This window comes from Zosterops lateralis (genome assembly GCF_965231275.1).
Source record: "Zosterops lateralis genome assembly, chromosome: 3".
Taxonomy (NCBI): domain Eukaryota; kingdom Metazoa; phylum Chordata; class Aves; order Passeriformes; family Zosteropidae; genus Zosterops; species Zosterops lateralis.
In genome coordinates, this window is record NC_139764.1 from 20,078,899 (window position 1) to 20,092,559 (window position 13,661).

At 39.1% G+C, this 13,661-nt stretch overlaps 1 protein-coding gene across 2 annotated transcripts in view; it reads right to left on the minus strand.

Moving 5' to 3' along the window:
* Positions 1 to 204: 204 nt before the first annotated feature.
* Positions 205 to 13,661, minus strand: part of RAB3GAP2 (RAB3 GTPase activating non-catalytic protein subunit 2) — a 43,858-nt gene continuing 30,401 nt past the window's right edge. For both annotated transcript variants that reach the window (XM_083858388.1, XM_083858387.1), the window contains exons 22-35: positions 13,383 to 13,488; positions 12,315 to 12,475; positions 10,333 to 10,549; positions 9,797 to 9,970; positions 9,572 to 9,678; positions 8,515 to 8,581; positions 7,810 to 7,880; positions 6,450 to 6,485; positions 5,806 to 5,880; positions 5,357 to 5,575; positions 3,409 to 3,498; positions 3,106 to 3,324; positions 2,324 to 2,482; positions 205 to 2,061 (exon numbers count right to left, since the gene is read on the minus strand). In XM_083858388.1, the coding sequence (XP_083714514.1) occupies positions 1,915 to 2,061; positions 2,324 to 2,482; positions 3,106 to 3,324; positions 3,409 to 3,498; positions 5,357 to 5,575; positions 5,806 to 5,880; positions 6,450 to 6,485; positions 7,810 to 7,880; positions 8,515 to 8,581; positions 9,572 to 9,678; positions 9,797 to 9,970; positions 10,333 to 10,549; positions 12,315 to 12,475; positions 13,383 to 13,488 (1,848 nt within the window). In that variant the 3' untranslated portion in view covers positions 205 to 1,914. The remainder of the gene's footprint in view (positions 2,062 to 2,323; positions 2,483 to 3,105; positions 3,325 to 3,408; positions 3,499 to 5,356; positions 5,576 to 5,805; positions 5,881 to 6,449; positions 6,486 to 7,809; positions 7,881 to 8,514; positions 8,582 to 9,571; positions 9,679 to 9,796; positions 9,971 to 10,332; positions 10,550 to 12,314; positions 12,476 to 13,382; positions 13,489 to 13,661) is intronic.

Below are 13,661 nucleotides of genomic sequence, written 5' to 3' on the forward strand. Positions count from 1 at the left end.
GTTCTTAGCAACCTGTGTTCTGTGGAAGTTCACTTCCATTTAAGAGAAAATCCCCAGTGAAGCAGCTCTTGTTTAATTTTTATACTGGCAGCTGGTAGTTCAGCATAACCCCAGAGAACCAATCCTCTCTACAAAACAGAAGAGAAAGAGTGACCACCACCACCATTCCCTAAAAGGAAGGAAAAGGCACAATGAAACTTCAAATTTTATTTAATCAATTTACACAAATCCACAGCAAATTAAACACAAAATAGCACTATATACAGAGTATTACTTACAATACATTACAGGTTTGATTGGTGTAGTGTGTCAGCTCTGACATGATACTCAGTTACAGTAAATTCCTTTACACAGCTGTACCATGATAGAGGAATGTAATGCAGCTAAGGAACACTCAGCTTTCCTCGGGTTCCATGATGACCAAATCTCAAGCTCACTCATTTCTGCAGAAGTGTGAGGTGCTGTCTGGCAAGGTGGTCATGGCACCTGTACAATATTGCCTCTTCCATTTCTCCTTTACAGCTGTTTTAGCCTTGGTTATGGAAGTCAGTAGAGAAGTACCACAGAACATAAACCAGGGAATTGTACAGGAATTCTGACTATTCTTTGCTCCATCTGTAGGAAGTCAAACATTCAGTATCAAAGCAAGAATCTTTACCAGCTGCCTTGGAATGCAGTGGCCAGGAACTGGGGCTGCAGAACAGATGAAGGAGGCTGTGTGGAGCAAGTCACTGCATTGCCTTTTTTGGGGGAAGTCAAACCCTTCAATGACAGCAGCACATACTTCAGAAAGATAAGACTCAATTCTAAATTCTGTCTCCAGCAAAGCAGAATATTACAAATGTTTCTTACATATAATGCAGGAGGAGCAGGTTACAGGATGGAGCTGGTAATTTCAGCTGACAAAGACAACAAGTTTACACCAATTTAATTTTTCTCTGCTGGCTTCCTTCAGACAAGGAGTGAACAGGAGTCACCAATGCCAGATAAACATATTCAACACCATTCCAATAGTGAAGATACTCACTATAGGAATTCCCTGTAGGTACCATCAATGAAGTGGGGGTTTTAAGGCTAAAGTACTCAGTACTATCAATCTTCAGAGAAGTTGGATCAACTTTTTGAGCATTTTTGACTACAAGTTAACATGTGCAGAGATTCACAGCATACTATATCTTCTACAGTGATAAGATGGAGGAACAATCTTACAGTAAGACATTCCTTGACCTACTTAAACTCAGCAGAGCTTAATAATAATGGAGAGGGATGTAAATCCAGTTGTAGCTGAAGCCCAGCATGGGGAGAGCTGGACTAAAGTCCATACTCAGGTTGGGAGAGCTTGGTTCTCCTTCCCAGGCTGTTCTCCCACTGCATAAGACCCCAGCACATTTCATCCTACATCGAGTGCCATTGTCATTGTCACAAAATGCAGTTAACAAGGCATGAGCCCAACACCAGCTTGAGCTTCAGAAAAAGCAGGATTGGCTTTACATGGTAACTTCAGAGACTGAAGTTCTTCTTGGGTCTAATTCTAAAGTTGCTTTTGGAAAACAAATCATACATGGAACATTGAAAGTGCAGCAGTTAATGCCAGCATGAAATACAGAATTTCACAAGATGTGATTGTGTTTAGAGACTAAAACTGCTGTCAAATATACCCAATTTAAACAACTGCATAAAGCACTCATTTCAGAAATAAATAACAAAGCAGTTCAGATACTGACAAGTGTACTAGAAACTAAACATATTCTTACTAGTGCAGAATTTAAAATATCCTCCAATTTAAAATTGCCTTCTGAAATTCTGAGATGGGAAGCATTGTTCTTTCTGTATCTTAACCAGAGCCCCATGGCATTGTATTCCCATTGAGCTGAGGCCCTGTGCCAGAGCAGAGCCTGCCCTGCTGTGCAGTGCTCAGGCCGGGATGGCCTCGACGGCCTCGATAAGGTTGAGGGCCAGGCTGTACTGCCCGTGGTTCTCGGGCAGGTGCTCGATCACTTTGCTCACCAGCCTGGCCGTCGTCGCGATCGGCACTTCCACGTTCTGCACTTCCTTGGGGTCCTGTGGGAAACAATAAGCCCAGCATCTCAGCCACTGCACAGGTGAGCCCTCCAGAACCTTTATAAGACAGATTGCTGATGTGTATAAACACAGTCAAGCTGATGCCTTGACCCATGAAACTGCTTTACCCTACATGAAACCATGTGGGGGGAAAAAAATCCTATTTTCATGAGTAAGAAAGGGCCACTGAGATGTAATCTCTGGCTTGCTGAACAGAAGCCTCAGAAAATCAACCTGTTTTCCAAACTGGAGCTTAACTTACTATAGCTTTGAGCCAAGTGCTGAGTGTTGGAGGAAGCCTGGTGAGGAATTCCATGCCATCCTTGATCTGTCCGTGGAGCAGGGCGAAGGCCAGCCTCTGCCCAGCCAGCATGAGCAGCTGGGACGCCAGCACTTCTTTGTCAGCCACCTGCAGGAAGGCCTGAAAGCAGAGAAACAGAAGGGATAGAAACAGCTTCAGTGCGACACAGCTCACTTGGCTAGAGGCCTGAACAGCTGTAACAAAAGGAAGTTCTTGATACTAAAAGGACAAATAGTCTTTGGGACTGTTTCTTGTGTTACTGTAACAATGCACGGTATTAGCAGCTTCAGAGCACCACAAGGCAAAGAATTACTCTGTACTTGACAGTGATTAGGAAGAGCACAAGATTTGTCTTACAGGCCAGCAACATAATCCCCCCTCAAGGAAGGGAAGGGTTTTTTTTGTCCTGTATCTTTTTTTCCTAAATGACATTACAGGCAAAAGAAGCCAAGTCATGAATTATCAAATATAATTAAATTTAAAAGGCCTTGCTTCTTATACCAGCAGTGTAACTCCCTGTCATGTTTCCACTAGTTGCAATAGACAGATTCTTAATGGGAAAATAGAAAAATGAAGGTAATTATTAGTCCTGAAAAGGCACTTTTATAGTCTCTGACTTTTCAGCCTGGGGATTTTTTGAGCTTGATAAATCTTGTCTAACCCTTCCAAGCATCTTAAGTAAGTGAAAAGTATTTTCAGCAGAACACATGACAGTGTTGTAAAATGTTAAACGCTATTCTTACCTCTTCACCAAGATGATCCATCCCATAACTGTACAGTTCACAGACATAATGCCTTCTGACCAGATCCTCAGAGATCTGAAGATACTGAGCCAAGTCCGCAGCCAAAGTTGGCCAATTCTTCCCCTTTTCAAAAGGGAAATATTCCTCTTCTGAGACTTCTCTGTCCTTCTGTGATGAACACAGTGTTTGAACCGCTGCACTCACAACTTTGAGCAAGAACTTTGAAGCAAAAATCACAGGTTACCTTAGGATTATCTATAACTTCAGAAGTCCAAGAACTTAGAGTACGAAACTTCTGCCTACCTGCTGTCGTATGGATAACACCTCTGGATCCATATCCCCGCTGGGGAGCAGCTGAATTGATGTAAGGTCTTTGAAAAATGCATTTTTGCCCTAAAATTGTGAACCAAAGACAGGCCTCAGGGAAACAGGGCAATACAACAAATCCCCTCTGATCCAATACTAAGCAGCCCACTTATTTTTTATATTATTTTATACTGCAGCTTCTATTTTGCTCACAGAGCAAATAGAGACCTTGAGTAAGTGAAAGCAAAAAGAGAATGTCTAATAAATAATAAGAGTTGTATGTAAAAGAATGGAGGCACAGGAATAGGATCTGATTTTACTCAAGACATCATATGCACTCTTAAATGACAAAAGGTAGTATAATGCTTTCTGCTAACAGGTAAACAAAAAAATACAAAACCAATAGAATTTGACCTCTGGTAAAATGCTAAAATCAGACTCAAATGCTTGATGAGAGTTTGCAGACAAGCGCCTACATCAAAAGGAAAGTAATATTCTGCATTTATAAAATTCCAGTAAACCATTTAGAAAAACTCTGAACAGTATTACAGCACTGCATTGTTTTCTCCACAGCAGGAATTAAACCACACTTTACACCAGTACTTGGTGTTTAAATTCTCTTAGAATCAAAGTGTGGTTATGAGAGGAGGAGGAAAGCTCAATTTCTGATATCAGGATTAAGCTCTGTAACATACTGCATTTTAAATACAGTGACTTTTTAAAGTGATTTATATTAATTAAATGAAAAATTGTTTATTCTTTTTGAGATGCTGGGAATTCTGGAATAATCATCAGCAATAATGGATACAACAGTGCCACAACATTTTTGACCTTTAAATATTTATCTTTTCACTGGTCTGGCACTTCTCAAAGCAAGCAGAAAAACCTGTCATCCAGTGTCCTGACCATGCAGTATTTTCAGGCCAGCTAATAATTAAAGAACTGATATTCATGCATGAGGTCATTATAAATCTTTTATTAATAAGGGAATTTACCAAGTTTGGGTCTCTGCCTGAATTCTGGTGACAATTTCATTAATGCACCACAGTGGACTAAAGGCTTTCATAAAATCATGCAGGAACAGTTTAAAGTGCGAAAGCCAGCAAATATCCCAGATACCAAAAGGAAGGGAGGGAGTATTAATGTCTTGGGTTATGTAACCAAAAATTGTTTATTCTATTTTTCCATCTGTTGAAACCAGTTATGGAGATGGTTTTTTATCTCTTGTATAACCCATTCCTCATAACTCCAAGGGGGAGGGGATGGATGCCTTCTGCTAATGGGCCAGCTGTTAAACCAGGTGGGGCCATGTTCCTTATCTCTTCCACAGAAAGTCCACCCTCCAGGGGGATATCTGCTGGTAATGGGCCATTAAGGCTCACCACATGACTGATAACATTACATCATCCCATTATGAGATGCTCCCCCCAGCGGGGGGAGCCAGCCATTCCTACCTAGATAAAAACTGGGGCCCAGGAACACCAGGTATCCTGGTTTTCCACTGGATTCCAGGAGGAAGACTGGACCCATCTCACCATCACTGGACCCATTTTTTTACAGGATCATCTCTACTCCAACAAAACCACATCTGCCACTCCAGGAGGATTTACTTTGGACTACTTCCAACACCCAGACCAACAGGGCCTCAAGGTCATATTTCTGACTCTGTCAGGGTTCCTAGGATTTTTCTGTTTGGTTGGTTGGTTTTTGAGGTTTTTTTGTACTACTACATATGTATTCTTAATATTCCTAGTAAAGAACTGTTATTCCTATTCCCACATCTTTGCCTGAAAGCCCTTAATTGCAAAATTATAATAATTTGGAGGGAAGGAGTTTACATTCTCCATTCCAAGGAAAACTCCAGTTTTCCCCGGCAGACACCCGTATCCCCAAACCAAGCCAATTAATTAAAGCAGAATTTCATGATCTGCTTTCACAGCTCTACCTTGCTGTCAAACAGTGACAGTGGCTTGACCCCCTTAAGGGAGAGCCTCATGATGGTGTAGAGGAGGGTGCAGAGCACGAACTGGTGCTCCACCAGCGGGTAGTGGATGCGCTTCTGCTCCAAGGCCAGCTCCACGATGGACACCGGGCCCTCCACCGACATCCAGGCGTCCTCAGTGTCCAGCACAGGGGCCTGCATCTCGTCACTGCTCACGTCTGCCTGCCAAGCAACACACAGCAGTCACACACTGAGCACCTCCTGCACTGCCCTGCTCTGCTCTGCAGAGCCTTCAGACACAGCTGAAATTAAAAACAAAACTTCATGTTGTTCCGAATATGGTTAATGTTTGTCTGAACTGAATAGTACAGAAATTAGTACAAATCGCAGTCTTCAAAAATAGGTTTTAACCCAGCAGTTCCTTACTTCCGATGGGAAAAATAGAAATTTACCTCTAGCAAAGTTTGCAGAAGTTCTGAACAGCAGCCAAGAAAAGCTGTCATTGCTGTGTCACTCATCCCCACGTCCTGGTAACAAACAGTAAGATTTAAATTGTTTCAGCTGGAATTGAAACAGGCTTTTATTAGCTCTTTATGTTTGAGAAGACAGTTGTTGACATAAAATACACAGTTCAGCTCAGCTTCTTAACCTGTTATATTTAAATATAAACAAATACTTACAGAAGTACAAAAAAGAATTAACAGGAAAATTTGGAATAAAGTAAATGTGGCCATTTACAATACAGTATCTCCAATGAAGACTGAATCAAGTAATTCTACCTAGTAAATTTAATTTTCTGATCATATCAGTTGTCTTCCAAAAACGTTTTAACTAATGACATTATGCATGAAAAATAATAGTAATTTGTCATCTTATAGTCTCAAGCCTATCTTCTATAATATTTGAAGCTATACTACTGTTCTAATCTGCTTTTTCAGACAGAAATTAATTTATACATTTTAAAATTTGTAACATTTTCTGTAGGGCTACATTTTCAATTTTTTTAAAAACTTGCAAAAATAAATCACAAACCAGTATTAAATTTAAGGCATTTCTAATTATTTCTTCTCACTCAGACAAAAGTAGTACTACTTGCCCTTCTGCATAATCTGTCCTTTGGAGCTTTTCCAACCTGTTTTTACAAAAAAAAAAAAAAAAAAAAAAAAGGTAAAATGTGTTACAACTAAGTAATTTTCATTATGATATCTGTTACCCACATTTTAACATTTTATTACTATTTTCGCAATATAAAATGAGAAAACAGCTCAATTACAGCTACATGATGCAGCACATTGCGTATCTTGCTTTCAACAAAAGACTTGATACAGGTTGTAAAAGGAATGAACATCAATGATGTCCATATTTAAGTTCATCCTTCTTGGCAAAGCCTAGGATTAGAAATAAGGCCCCAAGGTCCTCATTCAAATCTCAGAGGCAGATAAGAAATTCCCAGTACTTCTAGAATGCAGAACTAAAGCTGCAACACCAAGCATGATATTAGGAAGAAACCAGGTAGTTAATAAAAACCTTACTCTCTTCTCCTGCAAGTGTTAAGTCAGGTAGAAGAGTTGGGGTGAAGGATTTGCATAAATGCATGCAGGAAAACTGGAAAAGGGTTTTTGCAGAAGCAACACCTGCTACAACTGTACATCACTGAGCCTATTTGCTGAAAGGAATGGGGCAGAGGATACTCTATAGATCTTAGAGAGCTAAACAAGAAAATGAGAGGAGCAAAGGAGAAGGAAGAGAAGACAGAAAAGCAAGTTCTTGCAGGTTTTATGTTGGAGTTTTATTCTTTAAGTCACTATCCACTTACTAGGAGCATTCTTCCTAAACTGTCTTCCAGTAAACAGCCCCACTGCACAGTTTTAAGCATGAAAAAAACTGAAGCTTAGCAGGGACAAAAGACTGCTCAAACTCAAACAGACAGGCTACCTACTAGAATAAAAGCTAATTTACAATAGTAGCAACAGTTAAAAGTGCTCAACATCATCCACAAAATCTTCTCTGTTTTGCAGAGTAAGTTCATGTATATGAAATCTGGACTTGTGGTAGATCCTTGGCAATAATTTACCAGGAAACAGCACAGGCACTTTAAGATATTCATCATTTTCTAACAAAATTTTATATATGCACACATAGATAGTTTCAAACTATTTCAAAAATATCTCTTATCTAGCAATTACAAGCTAAAACTGCACTTAAGTCTTCAGAACACATCACCCAGTGTTGACCAGCTGTCTCTAGTTAATCACTCAATAGATTTGATATTTTATAATATCATCACTTCCAAAAGTTAGCTACATAACAAGCCAAATAAACAGTGATGATTTGCATAGTTAAATCAAAGATATCTCACATACTTTTTAAAACAAAACACCAAAATGAAATTGTTTATAAATACTGGTTTCACTTTTCAGTTAGTAACAAAAGCAGCCTCAAGACACTGCACTCACCTTGTCCATAAGATATGTGGCAGAAGAAAGCCTCTTTACTATGAATGTATTCCACATCATCAGAGCAATACCTAGAACAATCACAGACTTGTGAACACCAGGTGAATAGAAAAGGGATCTTACAAGATGATGAATGAAACAAGAAGGAATTATGAGTTATCCTCACCGCTTTATACTTGGAGTTTAGATTTATCAGGAGAAGACTACACTGGTGATCAAATACAGTCATAAGTGCAATTAAAACTTGTTAAAATATTATATTATGCAGACTGGGTTAAACATTTTAAGTACACATCAAGAGAGCACTTTATTTGCAGACATAAATAGTCTACAAAAAATAAAATGGTCATCATCACCTCCACTGAAACAGGGTGTCAAGAAATGCATGAAAAGTAAGAGACTGCAATTGATGTTCCACTATTTAAATACAAGTAAAAATCATTTCAGAACAATTTTGTTTTAAAATGCTTTTAGTTAAACTCATCAACTTTATCTAACTTATTACCACAGTTGTGATGGAAACTCAATTTCACCATAGAAGAGAGAAGCATGGATAGCAGCAGAAAGTTTTGGGGTGGTTTGGTGGTTTTAAGACAAAATGGCCATCACTGTTATGAACAGCACTCATTTCTTTTAGTCAATGAACATCCATTCTGTTTTACCAGTTTCAATGAAGATAATTTTTACTAAAAGCTTTGTACTTACCATGCTGAATGTGAGCATTAATGATGCATCTTAGATGATCTATAGACCTATTGAGAAAACATGCTTCCTTATGAAAAAAAAAGAAATGAAAGTTAATACATTATTCAAAACTTGCTTTAAATGTAAATTACTAATTCTTAAAGGGCCCAGGTAGATTATCCTGGAGCTTCTACTTTGACAGTTATAAAACTTTTAAGTTATTCTGCTGTTGCAATCTTCTCTACCAGTATCTGACAAACACATAGGTGCATAGCAAACTTTGTTTCAGCCATCATGAAACCAACTGTAGTTTCAGAGGTTTTTTAGTGTAAGCACGGCTAACATGCTCTTTGCTGAAAGGCACCTCCACTGACTACAGTCATTTTTCAAATACAAAATCCATTTCTAATAGAAAGAGTAATTTTAACTCCATTTTGCTATGATAGAGTAAGCTTTTAACAGAAGAACCCTCTATTCTACATCAAGTTATGTGGCACAGCTCTAAGGAGTGCTAATTTAACTTTCAGCATCATCTGAATTTAGGACAATATTTTCCATTAGAGAAACTATAGGACAGGAGAGAGAAAAAAATAATTTCTTTTTTCCTTCTCATGACAACTCCCAGCAGTGGCCAAGGAATCTGAGAACATTTAAGAATCTTTCCTCCCACAACAGAAGTGGTTCCAATCTAAAAAAATTAGTATTCTGTGATTTGTTTAAGCATATTTACACCAGAGAAAAACACGTCTCTATTTTGGAGTACTGAAATTGTTTTGTATCTGCAGTACAAACAGCCAAAAACCTTTTCCAAACTGAACCCAGTTTCCACACTGCTGGTATTGACAACCTGATAGCTTTGAAATGTCCTGGCCTTGTGAGGTGCCATTCAGCCTCAGGACATAATTTCATTTTCTCAATTCAATTTCCACTTGCCACTTATCACAGAAAAATTGTACCTATTAACTGCTTTCAAAGTCAGTCTTATTAATTGAGGTTTTGATGAACTACCAGAAACTTGTGAAGCTGCTTCCATCAAGTTGGTCTTAACCATTATTCCCTGCAAAAGAAATTTTCTTACCTCTGTGTCCTTATTCCACTGCACTACACATTCCCAAGAGCAATGTGCATGGAGTACATCCACTTCAAGACTACATGGAAATTGCTGATATGTTACTTGCAGCAGCTCTAGAAAACAAAAATCTGAAATTAGAAGACAGATCTCATCCCACTAAAATTTCTATTACTTCACAACAACAGTCTCTGCAGACTTTTATAATCTTAAAAATTCCCATCAGTTTCTTACCTAAGATTCTTTCCAAGCCTGTAGCTGCTTCTGTTTCCTCAAGAAAGAGATTATTATGCATTTCTACAGATTCTTCCATACTGTCTGTATTGTTTTTGTACTGGGCCACATTCAGTATAATTGGACTGAAGCCTTGCCTAAAAACCCACTTTGCCACAGTGTCAGCAATACCTCCTAGGATGAAGAAAAGAAAAGTATGAGGTAGAGTCAATGTACTGCAGATTATTTATGGTTCACAATCTAAGGACAAGAGACAATACCGGGGTTTTAATGACTACCTTTAATTATATATGGGTAACCCTACCAATTAAAAAACTTCCTAATCAACTGATCAGAAGCTTACAATGCAGTCTTTACAGTAATAGCTTTTAACAATTTTAAAGCACTCTTCTACATGATTTGCATTGGTTTTTAAATTAAGCATGGTGTCCAGCAAAACAATTTCCAGTGCAGAGTACATCATTAAATAGGTAATGATGGCTCAGAAGTCTATTAGAAAGAAAATCAACAACCCCTCCAAGAAAAAAAAAAAGTACCTTTTCCAGCTTCAAGCAATTTCTTAACAGACAGTCTGCCCAAAGGCTCAGTCTGGAGTGATGAAACTCTTTTTGTCCTTTTGGTCACTTTGCTGTGCAGTAGTGTTTGAAGTATCAAGCAATCCTCTAACTGTTTTAGCAGAAGTTTCCAATATTCAGTATCAAGGGAAAGTGCCTCCCAGGATTCTGTGTCTGAACCTACACTTATTTGGGAAAACTAACAGAAAATATGAACTGGTTTAAGTCTGTTCATTTTAAAGCACCACAATTTAGTTCATAAAAAATGCATAGCATTAAAATTCAAAGCTACATCCCAAGAGCTACTGCATTTTAAAGAATAATTTACTTCAAAGTATGCATTAACTATTATGCAAAGATCAATTAATATCCCACACTGCTCACAAGTCTCACAGACCTTTAAATAAAAACCTAAAGGAAATAAAAGGACCTGAAGGATCATCTTACAGTCCCATTTTAAAGTTCATATTTAGCTAAAAAGTGGGTTAGAATCCCTTAAAAATATTTAATTTTAAATCCTCCACATCTTTCCCAAATATATCATTAATCCACCTACATTTTCGTTTCTTATCATATTAAAAATATATATATCATGTACTCAGAAATACTGGATCACACCACACTGTAGTTTTGTGCATTATTTTGATAATTCCCATGTCTATCAGCAAATGCTTTGCCAGGAAGCCCAAGAACCTGTCCAGATTGGTAGGGGAAAAAAACTGGGGGGAAGATACATGGATTTATGGAAGGGGAATTCTGAAGGAAATAAATCTGTTCTTTTTTTTTAAAGCAGAATAGAAAAAAAAAAGGACAAAGAGGGCAATGTAGGTAAAGGAGAGCATGTTGCAACATATCAACATCTCTATTTTGCAACACTGACAATTTTGATAAACAGAATTGCAATAGTTGAGTGTGCAAAAATACTAAAACACTTCCTGGTGCTCTAGTTAAAATTTATAAGGCAGACATGATTAGGGGGCTGGATCACCTCTCCTATGAAGACAGGCTGATAGAGTTGGGATTGCTCAGCCAGAAGGAGAAAAGGCTCCAGGTGCCCTTACTGCAGTCTTCCAGTACCTAAAAGGGGTCTATGGGAAAGAGACTTTTCACAAGGGCAGGTAGTGATAGGACAAGGGGGAATGGCTTCAAAGATAAATAATGAGCTTTAGATTGGCTATTAGGAAGAAATTCTTTACTGTGAGGGTGGTTGGCACAGGTTGCCCAGGGAAGTTGTGGATGCCCCTTCCCGGGAAGTCTTCAAGGCCAGGATAATGATGCTCTTGAACAACCTGGTCTGGTGGTAGGTGTCCCTGCTCATGGCAACAGGGGCTGAAATCGGACCATCTCTAAAGTGCCTTCCAAGCCAAACCATGTTCTGGTTCTATTCACAAGACTGAACATCACCTATATCCCATCTAATCTGTTCAGACACATCCGTCTGGGGCTATTTGGAGGTGGAATGATGTTTTCCATGTTGAATTGCAATGCTGTATGCAGCTTCACAGCCATAATCACAACTTGGTAATGGTATTTATTGCCAAGAAAACCAAGCATCCATCATGTTAAGAGGGGATAGTAACATAGGTACTACAAAAATTAAATGGTATACTTAAAAAAAAATTATTGCAACTGTGTTAAAACAGGTTTACCATCCAAAGTTTAGTGGATTTATCAAATTTATGTGGAAAATGTGTAGGCTTTAAGTCTGTCAACATCATTTGCTATCAATGTATCCACATTTAAATTCATTCCATGTTCAGTAAATAATGCTGACATATCATTAATTCATCTCAGCATAATGTTCTTCAAATCTGAGTGCAAATGTTCAGGCCTGCAGGACGTCCTGCTTGTGCCCAGGCTGGAATGAGGACAAACGCTGAGGATGTTACTGTCACCAGGAGAGCTGCAGGGAAGTGATACAGTCAGTGACCAGGAGAGAAGGGGAGAGGTGCGAGGTGAGTTACCTTTTTCTGGGTGACGCTGTCGATGATGTGCGCGGTCACGGAGTGCCCCACGTGGGCCGACAGCAGGGCGGCCGCGTTGTTCTCCGACTGGACACAGGCCGAGCGCATCTGCTGCCACCAGGGGGACACGGACTGCGTGTCCCATGACTCGTCTATAGCCACTGAGGGCACAGGGACAGAGGGACACTCAGCCTGGGTCACCGAGCGGGACCGACCAACCCCGCAACCAGCACTTGTGAACACGGCTTGTCTGTGAAGAGCAATTCCTGACCACTCTACAGGATCATTTTCCAAATTTAGCACACAGGTTCTGGATTGTAACTCAAGTTTCAAACAGAACGGGAATTACTCATTCTCAAAACTCATTTGTAGCAAACAGACAATAGCTCTGAATCACTGGGTAGCAAATCTGCTGCACACTTAAAAGATCTAAGGGATGTTACACTTCACAATGCAGACAGATTCATTTGTGATTTCAAGATGCCACACGTATTCAATGCACTCAAGCTGTGTCCCTTCAGGCTACCTAGTGCTCAGCAGCATTAATTTACTCAGACAGCAGCAGTAGCTTATTCATGCTTCCTGTTTCAAGCTGATAATGCTGCTCTGTGGTGAAGCAGACAATAAAGGAACCTGGCACAGATTTATCCACAGCAGCTGTATGTGAGGTAGGAGAGTCAGCATTTATTCATACATACAACCTACCCCAAACCATGGCAAACTGACTTTATAGAGTACTCAAGTTACAAATGCTGCTAAAGCAACAGTAAAGTAAAGCATGTCTGAGAGACAGTCAGCACAAATTAAAGAGATGAGACTATACATTCAAAAAATGTGAGAAAAGTAAGCTGGACAGCCACGTGCTGGTGCCAAATGGGAGCTGTCAACTTAGTGTAGAGTGAGAGTGAAAACATGGCACGATTAGTTAGTCCATGAACATGCAGCATTAAGTTTTGCTGCATAATTTGTGAAGGGGGAAAACCCAAAGTGATAATAGAGGCTAGTCAGAGTAGCAAATTTCTAATAAAAACAACAGTTGTCTTCAAGTATTTTAAATGCACCTCTCACCTTTCATTTTGCTCAAAAGTGACAGCATAGTGTGAAGGCAACTGACAGAATCTGGTTTGTCTAGAATATCTTTTTCCTTGGAAAGCCATAAATTGAGAAGGAGTGACTGTAAAAAAAGAGAATATGGAATTGAAAACGGAAGTCTAATACTGCAACACACCTAAAGCAAACAGTTCCTCAAACAAGTTTTGTGTCACAAAGTAAAAATGTAATATCCATGAACCATTATGCTAACATAACAACTTAAAAATATACACACAATGCATTCAATGACAGATA